Raw genomic sequence first — 15,283 nt, 5'->3', positions numbered from 1 at the left:
TGTGAAAATAATATATGCTTTTCTGGTGAAAATGTACTTTCTGAAGTTTTTGCTCTAGACTGTTGGGGAAAAAAATTGAAACAATATATATAAGTGTTATTTCTCATACAATTTCTGTGAAATACAGCTATTTATCAATTTGATAACATTCTCTTGACGTCCAAAGTGAAATGGCATTCTGTAATGAAGTGATTGTAATTTTAAAACCCCCTTACTTTTTGAGGTGTTATTGTTTATATATATATATTTTCCCTTTAAAAGTGTAATGCCAATAGCATTACTACGTCAAATTCAGATAAATTATGACAAACAACATTTTCACAAACAGAAATGTTAACATGCTACATTCCTTTCTTTGGAAAAGTGAAAGAAATTATCACAGAAAACGCATTTTAATTTAATTATATCCATTAGGTCATTAAAGTGATGTAATGCGCATGTCAGTCCTCCTTTCATCCATAGATTACTTTAATCCTTCATGTGCTTTTTTTTTTTCCTCTGGCTTTCTTTCATACTTGCTTTGTTTTGAAATTGCATGCTGTCTCAATTATTTGTGCATGACCTCCACGTTAATTTCACATTGAATGTTTACATACTCTGAGAGATTTTCATGGATCATTTATTCTACATGTGCATTTTTTTTCTTTGTTTTCAGTTACTAAACTTTAAATATGCTTGAAATGTAAAAGTGGCATGAAACTTTCGTGACACGAGTAACCAACTCTTTTAACAGAGATTTTCAGTATGCATCTTTTAGAAATACGTATTCTAAACCACATTTTATACCATGATTTCAAAATGTAAGAAAATAAATTATGTTCTGAGACTCTAAATATATTCCATTGCAGAACTGGAGCCAAATACTGGTTATATTCAATTTGAGCAATGACAAACATATGAGATTTGTCCTTTAAATGATTTAAGAAGGTCTGTGCTCTCTCAGAGGTCATCACTTGCAAAGTCCTGTGTCTGTACATGTTCAGTATAAGAGACATTATAGGTCATTGTCTGACTGACAGCACAGATCACTTCAGACACACACTGGCTGCAGCTCTGTGTTTCATCTAGAAATGCCATCTTCTTTCAATTGACTACATAGGGACCCTATTTCCTTATTTAGTATCTGAAATAAATGTCCCAAGTAGGCATATCCTGGTTTTTACACAGTATAGTGCTCTAAGTCCTTGCAACTGTCAATGAAGTCAAAGGTTTTAAAATGCAAAAAACCCCAGTTTCTTCTGTATTAATTTCTGATTTGAAGAATTACAGCAAAATATGTTGCTTGACGTGCAATGAAATACTGCTTATCAGCAGAATTCTATTTCTAAATCACATAGAACTAAAAGTATATCCAGAGAAACCTAATGAATAAATACACATCTAAAAAATAAAGTATTTTTTTTAATTATGCCCAAAAAAAAGCATTAAAGGACACTTAAGAAGTTGTCAATAAAGAGGCGAGATAAAAAATTATGAGATCAACAGAACCTACCAGTGAAGAATTTTGTTTTTTAATTTACACGGGGCTGAATCCACACACTACAAGCAAATCAAAGGCTTCCACTTTCCACATTATAGCCTATTCTTTTCAGACACTTAATTAATTCTTTGCACAGTCTGCTGTGATTAAAGATGGATGGCTTGATCTCAAAGCATGCTGAACCATCTGTAGCCCTTCATCCAAACAAGCCAAACACAACAGTTTCCAAGTAAGGAGCTGAACACTGTGACTTAAGACCTCTGGAATCAAATCGATCCAGTCTCTAGGAGCTTTGCCTTCAACCTTCAGACCTCACCACAACTACCTCTGATTCTTTGCAGCCACTTGGTTTGTGCTGATTTGAGTCACTACAGTTCTCTCCACTTTTACAAACTAGTTGTTTTGTCAGCATGAGTGTGACAACAATTAGACGTCCCTGTTTTTGCCCCATGCCTTTTCTCCTTCACAGTCATTCAATGACAAGCGTAAAAAGAACTTCATCTTTTCACGAAAATTCCCATTCTACAAGAGCAAGGAGCAGAGTGAGCAGGAAACAAGTGATCCAGAACGTAAGTAACCTCTTGGAGACAATGTCACATGCAGCAGCACAACAAATGGGTGACACGCATGATACCAGTATCCCACACGTGTAGGCAAATATCTGTCATAGGCAGGCAGGAGAGGTATTACTACTGTGACCAATGTATGACTGCAGTTTGGATCCAGCTTCTCCTTCCATCTCTGGAAATAGTCTTTTCAGAAGAATAAAGCAGTGACCTTAACTTTTGGAAGCGCAAATATGTCTCCTCAAAGTTGTTGTGACATCTGTCATAAATCCAAAATTGTCTCTCGGAAATATTCCCAGATCAAAATTGGCTCAAAATAAGGCAAATCTGATTTCTTTCACGACACTAATTATTTTTTAAAATATATCTTCTAATCTTTTTTTTGTCTTTGACTTTCACCAAGTTGATTTCCATGGGCAGCTTCGCTGGAAGTTTAACAGTTAAATGAAGCACCCATGTTAACGGCTTGAAGAACTAAATTGGATCTTGGAATGTGTACCACCACAAGCATTTATTGCTTGCTTAAATTATACAGAGAACCAGCATTATTAATAATATTTGCTAGTTCCAAGCACAAATATTCACTTTTTTTCTTGAAAATTCTGTCCTAAATTTATCCAGTGAGGATAGTTTCTGGAACTTTATTTCTCTGGTTGTTCCTTCTTCCTCACAGCTCCAAAAGGCACGTTTCACAGTCACTGCCTCTTTCTTTGGCTGAATTCCCATAGAATATGGGTCTAAATTTGTTTCAGAAAGAAAAGGCAGGGATCCAGATTGCTCAATCAACATGGTCAGTCATGGTAGTATCCATTTCAACTCCACTGACTTCTTCCTTCCTCTTCTGCGGCTGTTCTTCCTTTCTCATTGCTCTCTCTGGGGACTTCCGTGCAGGACATCCCCGGATTAGGTGACGACGGTTATGGAACAAAGACTCTGAGTAAGTTCCCAGGAATGGTCACTGTAAACCCTTTTTTGTTTTGTTTTGTTTTGGCTTCTGTTCCTTCTCTGAGGACCCTCCACTCCTAGCATGCACAAGATAGAGTTTTATTTGTTACCCAGCTGTGAATGCATTACAAATGTTTCAATTGTTCTGTTCTGCATGACGGTATTAAATAACATACAGTGTATCAAGCAGACACTTTCACTTCTTTTGTAATAACACCTTTTGTTTCTGACAGTATGTTATTGTTCCCATCATGGCAGTTCTGTAGAGTAGCATACCTAGAACGCGTTTTGCTACCTAGACTGTTCTTTTCAGCAACAACTCCTCCCTCTCCATCTAAAGGGAAAGTTAAACATTGTAATGTGATCACATCCTGAGGAGATCAGTAGAAAATTAGTTTATGCTGTTGCTTTTGCATTTTCAGCTTTTTGCATGGGAGTGTTTGTTACTTTGCTGGATTTTAGATTAGTATTTGTTATTAATGGAAGAAGTCATTTGCAGGCTAGAGAAGATCATGCATTCTCCAAAGCTAATTTTGGACAATTTTCACCATTAGCAATCTATTCTCTGTCACACAACCTTAATTATTCTTTTTTCTGATGTAGAATCCTGTCTCAAGACTTGGCATTGCAAAATGTGTAATATGTCAGATCATTGCTCAGAAACAATTTTTCTTCCTCAAAGAAATTTGCTTCTTAGCAAATTAGAATTTGCTGCTGATTTTTACATACATAGCTACATTAAATTCTGTATCCAGAGCTAAATAATGTAAACAAACATGCATGTGTTTGGCTACTTGTTCCTCAGTTCTTATTCCTTTTCTTAAGCACCAAGTAATTGGAGCAAAATGTGTGTTAATGCTGCATCGCCTACTGTTTTGTATGTGCTTTTTAATTGCAGGAATGCACATCCATGCATACAGTTTGGGAAATCATTCTTTTTCTGACTGATTTGTTGAAGGGACATTTTAATGGTTTAACTTAAGGCCATGCAGTGGCTCACAACTTAAGGATGAAAGCTTTATCCCTTGTACAAGGAAGAATGGTTCTGCAAGACTGGTTTTGTCAGTGATAGACAGCAAATGTCACTGCCACCTGAATTTTAACCATTCTGTGATCATTTAAGTGTCATAGCAGTTCATTAGCAACAAATGCAGATCCTTCCCTGATGAAGTCAAATACTTCCGATCTGATAACCTTCCTGAATATCTGTGTCCTTACAAGAACAATTGTCCATAACATCCAGCCATTTGAAAGGTACCCGAATTGTGCAAACTGATAAGGTAAAAAGTAGCACCAAGGTATTATATAGGCTGTAGTGCCTGTATTAATATTGCACCTAGTTTTAAATTACTGGCACACCTCTAGACATTCCCACCCATCCAAATTTTGTTAATATTTTCAACTCAGACTTTTTAATGACAGTTCTTACTATAAAGGATATATATTTGCTATTTTTAAATAAAGTTGCTAATGGTCCTGTATAGCACATTGTCTTGAGATAACCCTTGTTAACTTGCTGTGAAATGTCTGAAAGTCATTAAGCTGTTTTCTTCAAAACATAAGTTGAATTTTTTAAAGCTTCTTCCTAAGCCCAAGTGCAAGGTTTCCCATTACTGTTTTTATCAGATATCATCCCCTCTCATTTCTGCTGCTCCAGTAGCCCCATCATTCCCAATCTATGAACCCTAAGCCATTAGATTGGAACATCGGGGAAAGGCAGCACCTTGCAGAGAATAGGTGATCTTGGCACTGTTCCTGTCTTTCTCATTAACCCAGGGTGCTCCCAGCTGTACAGCCATTATGCCACTGGCTTCTAAATGTCCTGGACCAGCTGAAAAGTTTCAACTGCCACATGACCTTTCAGATGCAAAGTAATCAGCATTTCTGCCAGAGAAACCACTGTTTAATATGGTCCTGCAGACCTCCTGGAGAACATGTGGCATGATCTTGCTGTCCATAAATAGTCTGCTGACTACAGTTTTTCACAGCAACATTTTATGATGTAGATTGCACCTTTCTTTCAAGAATATGATAACAGAAACAGGACAACAGGATACCTGACTTGACAAACCCATCATGATAGTTCTTATATTCCTGTTCACCCATCCAGACTGATCTGATAAAGGTTTTCAAACACCAGCTCAAATCCTGAGGCTAGACAATGTCTGGAAAAAGACTTCTTCCTTTTTTTTTTTTTTTTTAATTAGTCCTTTCGCTTTGTCTTTTTTTTTTTTTTCTTGGACAGAGTAGAACAGGAACAGTTACAATATTTGATGTGAAGACAACTTTCATGTTAATCTGTTAATCACTGTGCACAATCCTTTGGGATAGTGCACAGTGATTAAAGACAGACACAGGTTAGAAGTTTAGTAGGAATAGTTCCAATGCATTAATGCTGCACATCACTGATAGTGTAGAATATGAACAGACACTTGGATTTCAAGAAATTGCTCAAGACATGAAGTGAGATCCAAGTTGACCATAATATAGATTGAAATGAAGTTATCTGAGATGTCATTTACTGTCTATCACAAAAAGACATGGTTTTTCCATGGCACATGTCACTAGCTAATACATACAGTCTCTTTCTGAAATGCCACAAGAGAGAAAGCTTTCATTTTACCTCTGTAAAATATCTGAGCATTTTCAGGTGATGACACTGCACAGTTTTTATTTTTGCTCTGCATAACTACCTTTGCATGACTGTGGCAGTTCTTTTAAGTTTCTGCAGCTCTGTGGTGCTTGGTTATGTTCTTTAATTTGCTGTACTGTTTTTGCAGAACATGTTTCTTCTAATGCCAGCGATAGTGAAAGTAGCTACAGTAAGTTACTGCTTTCATTAGAGTCCTTTTACTTTGCATTGCTTGTTCTGTTTGTTTCTTTTATTTTGTTCCTCTCCTTGCTACTCTTTTGTTAATGTGAAAAAGATCATTGGAGCAAATGGCTTGGAATTCAAATTTATGACCATGTCTTGAGTACAAAGCTATAAAAGAAAACTGGCAAACTTTATAAGAGAAGGGAGAAAGGTTGTTACTTGTGAAGTATTAGGAACATAAAACTAAACCTGGCTCCGGGTAGCCTATGCAAATCAGGATTATTTTGTTTAGTGACAAAAGTTTATTTCAGTGGGGGCAGGGGGAAGTTTCTTGATGATCTTTAAAGAGTAAAGTTACTGCACAGCCATAGTCAAATCTGCAAGAGGCATCCTTTTTACAAGGTCACAGTTTTTACTTGCATTTCTGTGTGCCCGTATGGAGATCAAAGTAATAGTCCCAGAAATTTTGTTGAGCCCTTAGTTTTGACAGTACAGACTTCTTAATTCATATTGCAGTCTTTAAAAAAAGGTAAGATAGACATTCACTGCTTAGGCACTGCCACTGAATGTCACTGATACCATGTAGGTGGAGGTCCCAACCCTGCAGCCTGATTTGGTTGGACTTACAGTCTCTGTTTCATCATATAACCAGGAGGCAGGTTGTATGTTCTGGGTAATTCTTAGTAATGCCCATAAATTTAACCAGTATCACTATTTTTTGGAAGTTTTGAAAAGCAAAAAAACCCCCAAGGCATTAAATAAATTGCTAGAAATGTAATAAAAGATAATTAAAATGACAGACTTCTTGCTAGATCACCCAATTGTTTAATTTATTCAAGCCATTTGCTTAACAAATCAAGTTTTCCACCAGTCACTCAGCACTTGTGCTAAGCAGCCACATACATTCAGGTAATCAATGGTATCATACCTCATGTTTACTAGTCCTGGTATAACACATAGCAGTTGAGCTCTGTTGATAAACACTGGTTTGTTTCAGCAAAACAGCTAACCTTGTCCTATTCAGAAATGGTAAAATAGTTCGTATTCTCTTGTATTGAAAAGGTTTCCTTGGAAAGCAATTGCCAGAGTCACAAGAAAACAGTAGGCACTCTTGAGTTGCCAAGATCCAATTCTGAGCTGTTTTATTTTTAATGTGCCCTCTACTTGGGAGGAGAGGAGGATTTTATTTTTGGTTATATTTATATTGACATATAAAATGCTCTTTCCCCAGACTGACTTTACAATCAGGAACAAATCAAAGGGTTAAATTTTCAAAAGTTCACACAAGTCAAATCTCATCCAGATCTGTATATTTCAGGAAAAGCTCAGGGTAAAAGCCCAGAGGAGAGTCTAGGCTGATGAACTGCCCCAAACAGCGGACTTAATAGGAGGCCCAGTTGCAGCCAAACATTTGGGACATGTCCACAAAAGCCTTTTACCAAATTTGATCATAAGACAGGCCAGGTTACCAGTTCTTCATTAGCTGTGTAATAGCTTAAAATAAAGTATGTGTTCTGAGGTGCAAGAAAGGTAATAGAAATAATTTGGGAAAGTTAGTTGGGACATAGATGCTTGGAAGGAAAAGTAATGCTGGAGTAACAACTGCCCATGGCAGTCACTCTCCTTCTAGAGTGGTTTCCATCTGGGCGAGCTCTGGTCTCCCTTCAGCAGCATCCTGTTGGCTGGATTTCCCCACACATTACTGCCAACAACTTCTGCCTGGTGGAGAAGATGCTGGCAGGGATTTCTTCTCTGCCCACAGGATAGCTATGCCATTAAGAAGCAGAGGAAGCCCATCTTAGATAATGCCAAATGAAAGAGGATTTAAAATACAGAACCTGGTGCCCAAAGGGCCTGATTTCATTTGCTAAGGATTCACTGGTGTGTGATAACATGATATTTGAAGGCATGACCTTGACAAATTAGCAACAGGATGGAAACTACTGTTTCAGATGACCATGGTGGCACCTGAAGTCTAACCTGACTGCGTTCAATTTCTACCTGGCCATGGTACATCAGCACATCTCCTGTGGAGAATTAAAGCCCTCCTGAGTCCAGATAATTAGTTTTTGAATCTTCAGACAAAGAGATCTGAGATCTGCTGTGTTGACAGTACATCCCATTGTACAGCTCATCACAGCAAATCTCCCCTAGAAAAATTATGTGTCAGGAACCCAGAAAAATCAGATGACAGTGAAAGGCAGGTGATCAGAGAGTGGAGTCAACAAATTGTGAGGGATGGAAATAAGAGAGATGAGGCCTGCCAAAGGAAGTTCTCTTATTTCACTACAGTTCTCACTTTGTGGGACTGTTGAGAAAGGACCCTACACTATAAAAGCTTATCGACATCTCTGATGTGGGAAGAGTGATTACCAGACATAATCCTAGAAGATTTCCTAAAGTATTCCTCACTGCCTCCTGTTTATTTATTCCTTATTAAAGGAAAAAAAAAATAATGAGTGCCCAGGGTAACATTCCTGGCAGAACAAGACAGGATGCAGTTACTATTTCTGCTGTTCTTGTTCGCATCTGGGTAGCTGGGAGTGGAGCCCAGTGTCAGCCACCACCACAGAACCGAGTTTGTATTAACTCCATTTGGACCCAGCCACGTTGCAGAGTTGTTCTGCAGTGTGATGTAGTGTCACTTTGAGCAGTCTGTGTGTTCGAGGTGAGGCACTACAAGTTCTTTTACAAAGACACCATGTGTGTTGATTTGCAAACTCATCTAGCCCTCAGTCTGTGCACTGGTGACATGGAGCATACTGAGAGGAGAAAAAAAAGTTAAGCTGGAAAATTCATGGGGGGCAAATAGAAAACTGCTGGAGGAATCAAGGGATTTGCATGGGGTTGTGACCCTGTCCCTGTGCCTCTATTCTTTTCTGTTTCCTCAGCAAATTAGCAGGAAGAAAGGGGTTGCCTGTGGGAAGAGTGGCTGGAATTGTGGGAAGAGTGGCTGGAAAGCTGCCTGGTGGAAAAGGATCTGGGAGTGCTGGTCAACAGCAGCCAAACGTAAGCCCAGAGTGCCAGGTGGCCAAGAAGGCCAATGGCATCCTGGCCTGCATCAGCAATAGTGTGGCCAGCAGGACCAGGGCAGTGACTGTCCCCCTGTACTGGGCGCTGGTGAGGCCACACCTCAACTCCTGTGTTCAGTTTCGGGCCCCTCACTGCAAGAAGGACATTGAGGGGTATGTTCAGAGAAGGGCAACAGAGCTGGGGTCTGGAGCACAAGTCTGATGAGGAGCAGATGAAAAGAGGTTGTAGTGAGGTGGGGTTAGTGTCTTCTCCTAAGTAACAACCAACAGAAAGAAGAAATGGCCTCGAGTTGCACCAGGGAAGATTTAGATCAGATAGTAGAATTTTTCCACTGAAAATGTTATCAAGCATTGGAGCAGGCTGCCCATGGACGTGGTTAATTCACCATCTCTAGAGAGATTTAAAAGACATGCTTAGGGACATGGTTTAGTGGGACTTGGCAGAGTTATACTTGTATTTTCCAACCTAAATGATTCTGTGCTTCTGTGATTCTATGAAATCAGCAATTCACACCTTGGCCAGAACACAGAAAAAGTGTGTGGGTAAGAAATGACTGGCAAGTGCAGAGTGTTCTCCTGCAGGCCTTCTTATATATCCCTATAAAAACAGGCCAGTTGGAGTCCAGAGTGAGGTGTTCTGCATTTTTTCTAGTAGGTCTCTGGCAATTGTTTTAACACATTTCTCTAACTTTTGCTTCTCATGATGAGCATTTAGTGAAAAGTAGCTAGTGTCAAAACCTGTACTATTTGATCATTCCTAGAACCATTCCAAACCAGCAATATTGAAGGCTTCTGAGAAATGTCCAGGCTGTAAGCTGGACAGTGAGGAATAGGGGGGTTACAAATCAACTGGGCTTTTTCTAGGAGATATTCTGATGTGTTCATTATTTTTTAGAAAAACATATTGCTTCAAAATTTGAGTATTTGGCTGAAGTATTCCTTATGTCTTAGGGTTCTGTCAGTTTTTTGACAGAAGTCAGATATTTTTTATTTCAAAAATATAATTGAAAGTCTTCCTATGTGGTCTCAAGGGAAAATTCTTTGACCACTTCTAAGCAACAAGAAGTTGCAAAAAGTAAACCAGATTTCTTCTACCAGTGCCCTCAACACTTGGTTTGTTATGAAAAATAGGGCTGCAGCCAACAATGAGATATTCTTTCTCCCAGAAGATAACCTTCAGCTCCATTTATTTCAGTGGGAACTGCAGACACATTTGAGAGCAGAATCTAACCCTTTATAAATAAGAATAGTATTTTGGGGCCAGGAACAAATACTGGCTTGATCTTAAAGCAGTTGAGTTGCTACATCTTAAAGCAGTTGAGTTGCTACACAGCTGCTGCTGAATCACACAGCCATGCTATTATGAAGTCTATGTTAGTTTATTTGCCCCCATTCTCAGCAATAAAGTCAAGTTTGCAGAGTGGTATATAAAGTACTGGTCTAGCAGAAAGTTGTTCTTTTTGTGATAAGGACACATACAGCCAATTTTGACTACTCCCTGGACCACTTAATCAAACCATGATTGAAAGTTTATTTTGAGCCCTGTAACTTAAAATGTTCTGATTTCTTTTTCAAACCAAGCTTGTAAGGACAGATTTTTTACCATGGACTCATCAGTTTTTATTTTGCAAGACATGATTTTCATAATGGGCATGAATTTCAAGTCTCTCTCCTACATATGTGTTGTAACACTCTTACACATAGTTCAGTAAAGGTTTTTACAGCTGTCATCAAAATTACACACACATTGTCGCATCTATTTAGTCTAATTGCATGATTGGTTGTGATTGCACCAATTATCTAGAGAGGCAATACATAACTAAAAGTTAAAAATATGAAAAAGTGATAGAAAAAAAAATTTACCCTCTGTCAGCAAATTAGCAAGTCACTTTTCTAATGAGATTTGAAGATTCAGAACAAGGTTAAAGTAGTCCTGATTATTACAATAATTGATTAATAAGGACACTTGCATTGGCTCCCCAGAATTGCTGTATGATTCAGGTATACTCAAATTGGCACAAGTATTGCAGTCTCATTTTGTACCCACACAGCTATATTGATCTTTGCCCGTAGACAACTTTTCAGTCATAAGTTCATGCTCAGACTACTGATGATCTTTTTACATATTGGATTTCCAGCTTTTCATAGCTATCAAGATATTTCCAAAAATCATGTGTTTATTCACATAAATAGGGGCCTAGCAAAGGGATTTTGAACCAAATAGAGGCTGGGATATTGACTGTCCAGTGCAGTCTGTGCAGAAGAAACAAAGCAAGAAATTGATTTCTCCAAGATCTTGCAAATACAACTCAGGTAATTCATATGTTAGCCCAAAACCCATCTGAAAACCTATAAAATCCCTCAAAAATATTAAATTAATACTCCTTATGGAATTTATCTGACAGCGCAGGACCTTGCTGCCCCATTTATAGAGGTTATGAGTTATAACAAACTCAAGGTTATTCTTCTCTTCCCAACCATGAGAAAACACCAACAGGCAAACCAAGAACAAAGAGAAGCAGGGAGTGGTCCTGAGAGAGTGAAATTTCTCCAATAATTTTACCCATAGTTATATTACATTTTGGTAACTTTCCTTTTTCTTTCTTCTGTTTCCTTATTTTATTTATTTTCTGCTTTTTTTGACTTGATGGGATTTTACTGAAGAACAGGGGAACATACCAAAATCCTACAGAAAGATCTTTTTCTTTTTTTCTCTTCTTGTTTTATCTGTTAAATGTCACAAAGATTTTCCAGATCAATACAGCTAACCTGTGCTAATTAAGCTGCTAATGTGGGTGGTAAATGAAGCTTAGGCAAATGATAAGAGCCTGTGTCCTGATGGATTTCACACTGTGTCTTACCCCTCAAAGCCATCACAAGGTTATAGCAATCTGATTATTGATTGACTCTAGAGCTCTTCATTATACTTAATACTTATGGACTACTTGAGAACTATGCAGTACTGACCGAGTGGAGATCATTAAAGAGTACCATCTGATATAGTTAACATGCAAAACAGCCTCTGAGGACCTAGAGGATTTTGTCTGGACAGTACATGGCAGGATTTTATTCACTTAGAAATTTAAGCTTCCTAAGTCCTTTTTCCAGAAAAGAAAAGTAGTGGAAATGGTGCAGCTTCTCCCCACACTCCCATGTTGAGTCTGGAACTGTGGGCTGAAGATCCTTACCTCAGGAAGATGTTTAAGTTCCTGTGCATCACAGTCAGCCTCAAAGTTTCTCCTTACTTACTCCAACCATTTCCAATGGCTAAAACTTCAGCACAGTTTGAGTGAGCTGGAGAATTTTTCTTTGCCTTTAACCTGGCCGCACTTTCACAAGACTTCTGTGAAACCAGGCTTGTTTTTCTCCCTAGCCCATACCCTTCAGAGAGTGTGGATGTAACAAAACCTTTAGTATGGAGACATGTCTGCCAGAGACTGGGCAAAAAAGAAAGTAAAATCTGTGCTGGCTTATCAGTGCTGGTTATAAATCTATGCCAAAGCCAAGTATTAGTCCACAGGAAAAAAAAAACAACAATAGTTTCAGAGTTATTGTCTGTTTTCTTCCAATTGCTATTGACCCTGGCACTCCCATGAGATTCTGCTGCTTAACTGCAGATGTCTGACCTTGGTTTTTAAGCAGCATCTGACCTTGCTGTCTAAATGCTGTTAGGGAACAATGGAGACAAACTCACCCTTCTGACTTTTTCTCTCCTCACAAAGTCGACATGTAAAATAGGTCAGATGACTCATGTCTTAGAATAAGAACTTGCCTATTTGAAGGCAGCCTTTGGCTCCAAAAGGTATCTAGGGACTAGCTTAGATGTAAGTACTCAAGCCTCAGGTTTCTGAAGTTAGTGCAATGAAACTCCTGCTGTGGATCTGTTTGCTACTGAAACAAGTATTTTCAAGTTTAAGATGGCATTTGTACAAACAGGCTCCCCTCCATTTGGTTGGTATGTGATGGCTTCATCGCCCAACTCAAGACTGACTTTCTCAGGCTGTTGAAAAATATAGCCTTGGCTCCCGTGGGGTAGAGGACAGACAAAGCAGGACCATCCTTGTCCAGCCTGGAGAGTGGGTTTTTCCATCTCTCGAGAAATGAGACATCCTGAGTTCTACATCACCCCTAAAATTTACTGAGAAACTTAAGGGAAACCAATACATCTGATGCATAAAACCTAGTGTAACAATAGTTCTAGGTTTCCAACTTTGCAAAAAGCCAAAGAAAAGTGATTACAATATCAAACATTTGCAAACAGAAAAGAAAATCCCTTGTCCACACTCCTCATATGCCATGTGGCCTTATCCTCATATGCTGTCTAATCTCTTCCTTTTATTAAAAATTATGTTCTCTCCTTTGCTGCTTCAGCACTATCGCTAGGCTGGAATTGGTCCTGTCAGTTCTCCCTCTCTCCTAACACATCAGTACAGTTTTTCATTTGCTGTTTCCATCATTGTCAATAATTACAACATTATTTTTACTTGAAGAGCTCTCTTACACATTTGTCACTGCTGCCTAGATACTGTATCACACACGTAGTAGATTCATGGGCTGGGAGTCAGCCTGAGATCTAACCACAAAGAATTTTGTACCTTCTTGGGAGCTAGGCATTGCATCCAACACAAAGCTTGTTAATGTAGTTAGTGGAGCCTCGAGGGCAACTCAGACAGCAGTCAGACTACTTCTGGGTGAGGTGTACCCCCCTCTAAATCCTGTATTTCCATCAGGCAGGGCAGCACTCTTCCCCTCTATGTGCACACTTTGGTTTGACAGGAGCCCACCAGAAATATAACACAGGTGCTTACGTGCATGCAAGCAGATGAAACAAAGGCAACCCTGTCTATTTTATAAAGCACTGGTGTGCCTTATGGTACTCTTTCTTCTGTAGTATCTAAATTAGTTGCAAAATCCCATCTGTGCATCTTCTCAGAGACAAGCCCTGAACTGAGCAAAAATAAAATCATCACTTTAAACTTTGCTAAGTTGTATTTAGAACCTGCCAGAGCCCTCATGTGGTACCAAATATGTGACAGTGACCCAGAAAGAGAAATGAGCAGGAATTATTCATGCTTTAGGTGATGAATCCTCCTCCCTCTCCTTTTTCACTCCCTTGGATGGGAGGACAGTGATGCATAGGGACTGCACACCTGCACCCAAGTCATGGTCCATATAGTGCCACTTGTTTCTCATGGCAAATTTCTCTGCTTTAGTCCCCTAAATGTCACCATGAGGAAACAGCACTGTCCTAACAGGGCAGAGGGAGAACAAATGTATAAAATATGATGCTGTGAGACCTTCACTGAAGATATTCAAAACCTGCCTAGACATGATCCTGTACAACCTGTTCTAGGTGCTTTAACAGGGGATGATTGGACTAGGTGATCTCCAGAAGCTGAAAGTCCCTTTCAGTCCCAACCATTCTGTGAGTCTGTGATTTGTGTTCAGGGAAAGGATAAGGATCAGAAAATAGCTCATAGCTAGATGTTGGGCTGTGAATGCACTAGACTATGGAGGCTATGCACTGAAGAACAATCAACCAAAATATATATATTCTGTGGATAAAAATTGTTCTGTCTAGGTAGCCTGTTGATTTACTCTGCAGCAACATTTTAGGGCCTTAACAGTAGGAAAAGTATTGCATCTTAAATCTCTGCACTATCCCTGTAAACAGCTTTGTATCAAATCATAAATAAAGGCATGTTGCCTGTCAATAAAAAAGCCCAATTTCAGTAAATAGAATTGAAACACATGGAAGGGGAGGGTGGGGAAGGAAAAAACTGTCTCCATACATGGAAGTTATGATGGACTTTGGAATGGTTCAGGTGAGAGGTTTATCAAGAGAGAAGTGTTGAACCTGGTCTGTCTCTATGTGAAGCATTTTATCAAACTTAAATACCCGACATGTTCCTTATCAGCTTCAATCTCTTGTCTTTCTTCTCTCATCAGGAGGCCAAGAAGACTGCATCCTTTCTTATGAACCTGTCACAAGACAGGAAAGTAAGTTTCATCTTCTTTTCTATCACTCTTCCTTATATTTTTCGTTTCAGGGTTTGAGGGCCAACAGAGCAGTAAGCCTTGCTTTGCCAGTCCCAGTTTCTCTGTGGCTTCTTTTTCTTAGACACTCAGTCTGTTTTCAAATGAAAAAAACCTGATGGTACAGTATTCCTTGGCAGCCCCCACTTCCTGACATTCCTAGGACTCTCCCCAGCATGTCCTCACGGGCTTTACTAGTACAGTAAATAATCGATCTACAAAATATTGATGTAGCTTTTCTAGATTTACTGCAATATTGTTACATGGAAAGCCTTTATTATTTTGCTTCTCATGTGTTATGTGCCACTGTCCAGGGTAGACAAACCTATGGAAAGGCAACTTAAAATGGGAGCACATCCATCCGGTTTAATGGGGGATGCACTTACATAACTTGAGGAGAAAAAAATGC

At 39.0% G+C, this 15,283-nt stretch overlaps 1 protein-coding gene across 34 annotated transcripts in view; it reads left to right on the top strand.

Annotated features, from left to right (window-relative positions):
• Nucleotides 1-15,283, top strand: part of DLG2 (discs large MAGUK scaffold protein 2) — a 998,396-nt gene that overhangs the window by 970,464 nt on the left and 12,649 nt on the right. For 23 of the 34 annotated variants that reach the window (XM_042024070.1, XM_042024069.1, XM_042024064.1 and 20 more), the window contains 3 exons: nt 1,950-2,049; nt 5,772-5,813; nt 14,788-14,838. In XM_042024070.1, the coding sequence (XP_041880004.1) occupies nt 1,950-2,049; nt 5,772-5,813; nt 14,788-14,838 (193 nt within the window). Of the gene's footprint in view, nt 1-1,949; nt 2,050-2,937; nt 2,984-5,771; nt 5,814-14,787; nt 14,839-15,283 lie in introns of all 34 variants that reach the window. The other 11 variants (XM_042024071.1, XM_042024066.1, XM_042024084.1 and 8 more) reach the window with 3 other exon arrangements.

The sequence above is a fragment of the Corvus kubaryi genome, unplaced genomic scaffold, assembly GCF_017639235.1.
Source record: "Corvus kubaryi isolate FWS band 111438036 unplaced genomic scaffold, C.kubaryi_AGA036_p1.0 37260, whole genome shotgun sequence".
NCBI classification, from domain to species: domain Eukaryota; kingdom Metazoa; phylum Chordata; class Aves; order Passeriformes; family Corvidae; genus Corvus; species Corvus kubaryi.
Note: the sequence above shows the minus strand (reverse complement) of the source record. Positions and strands in the feature narration are given on the sequence as shown.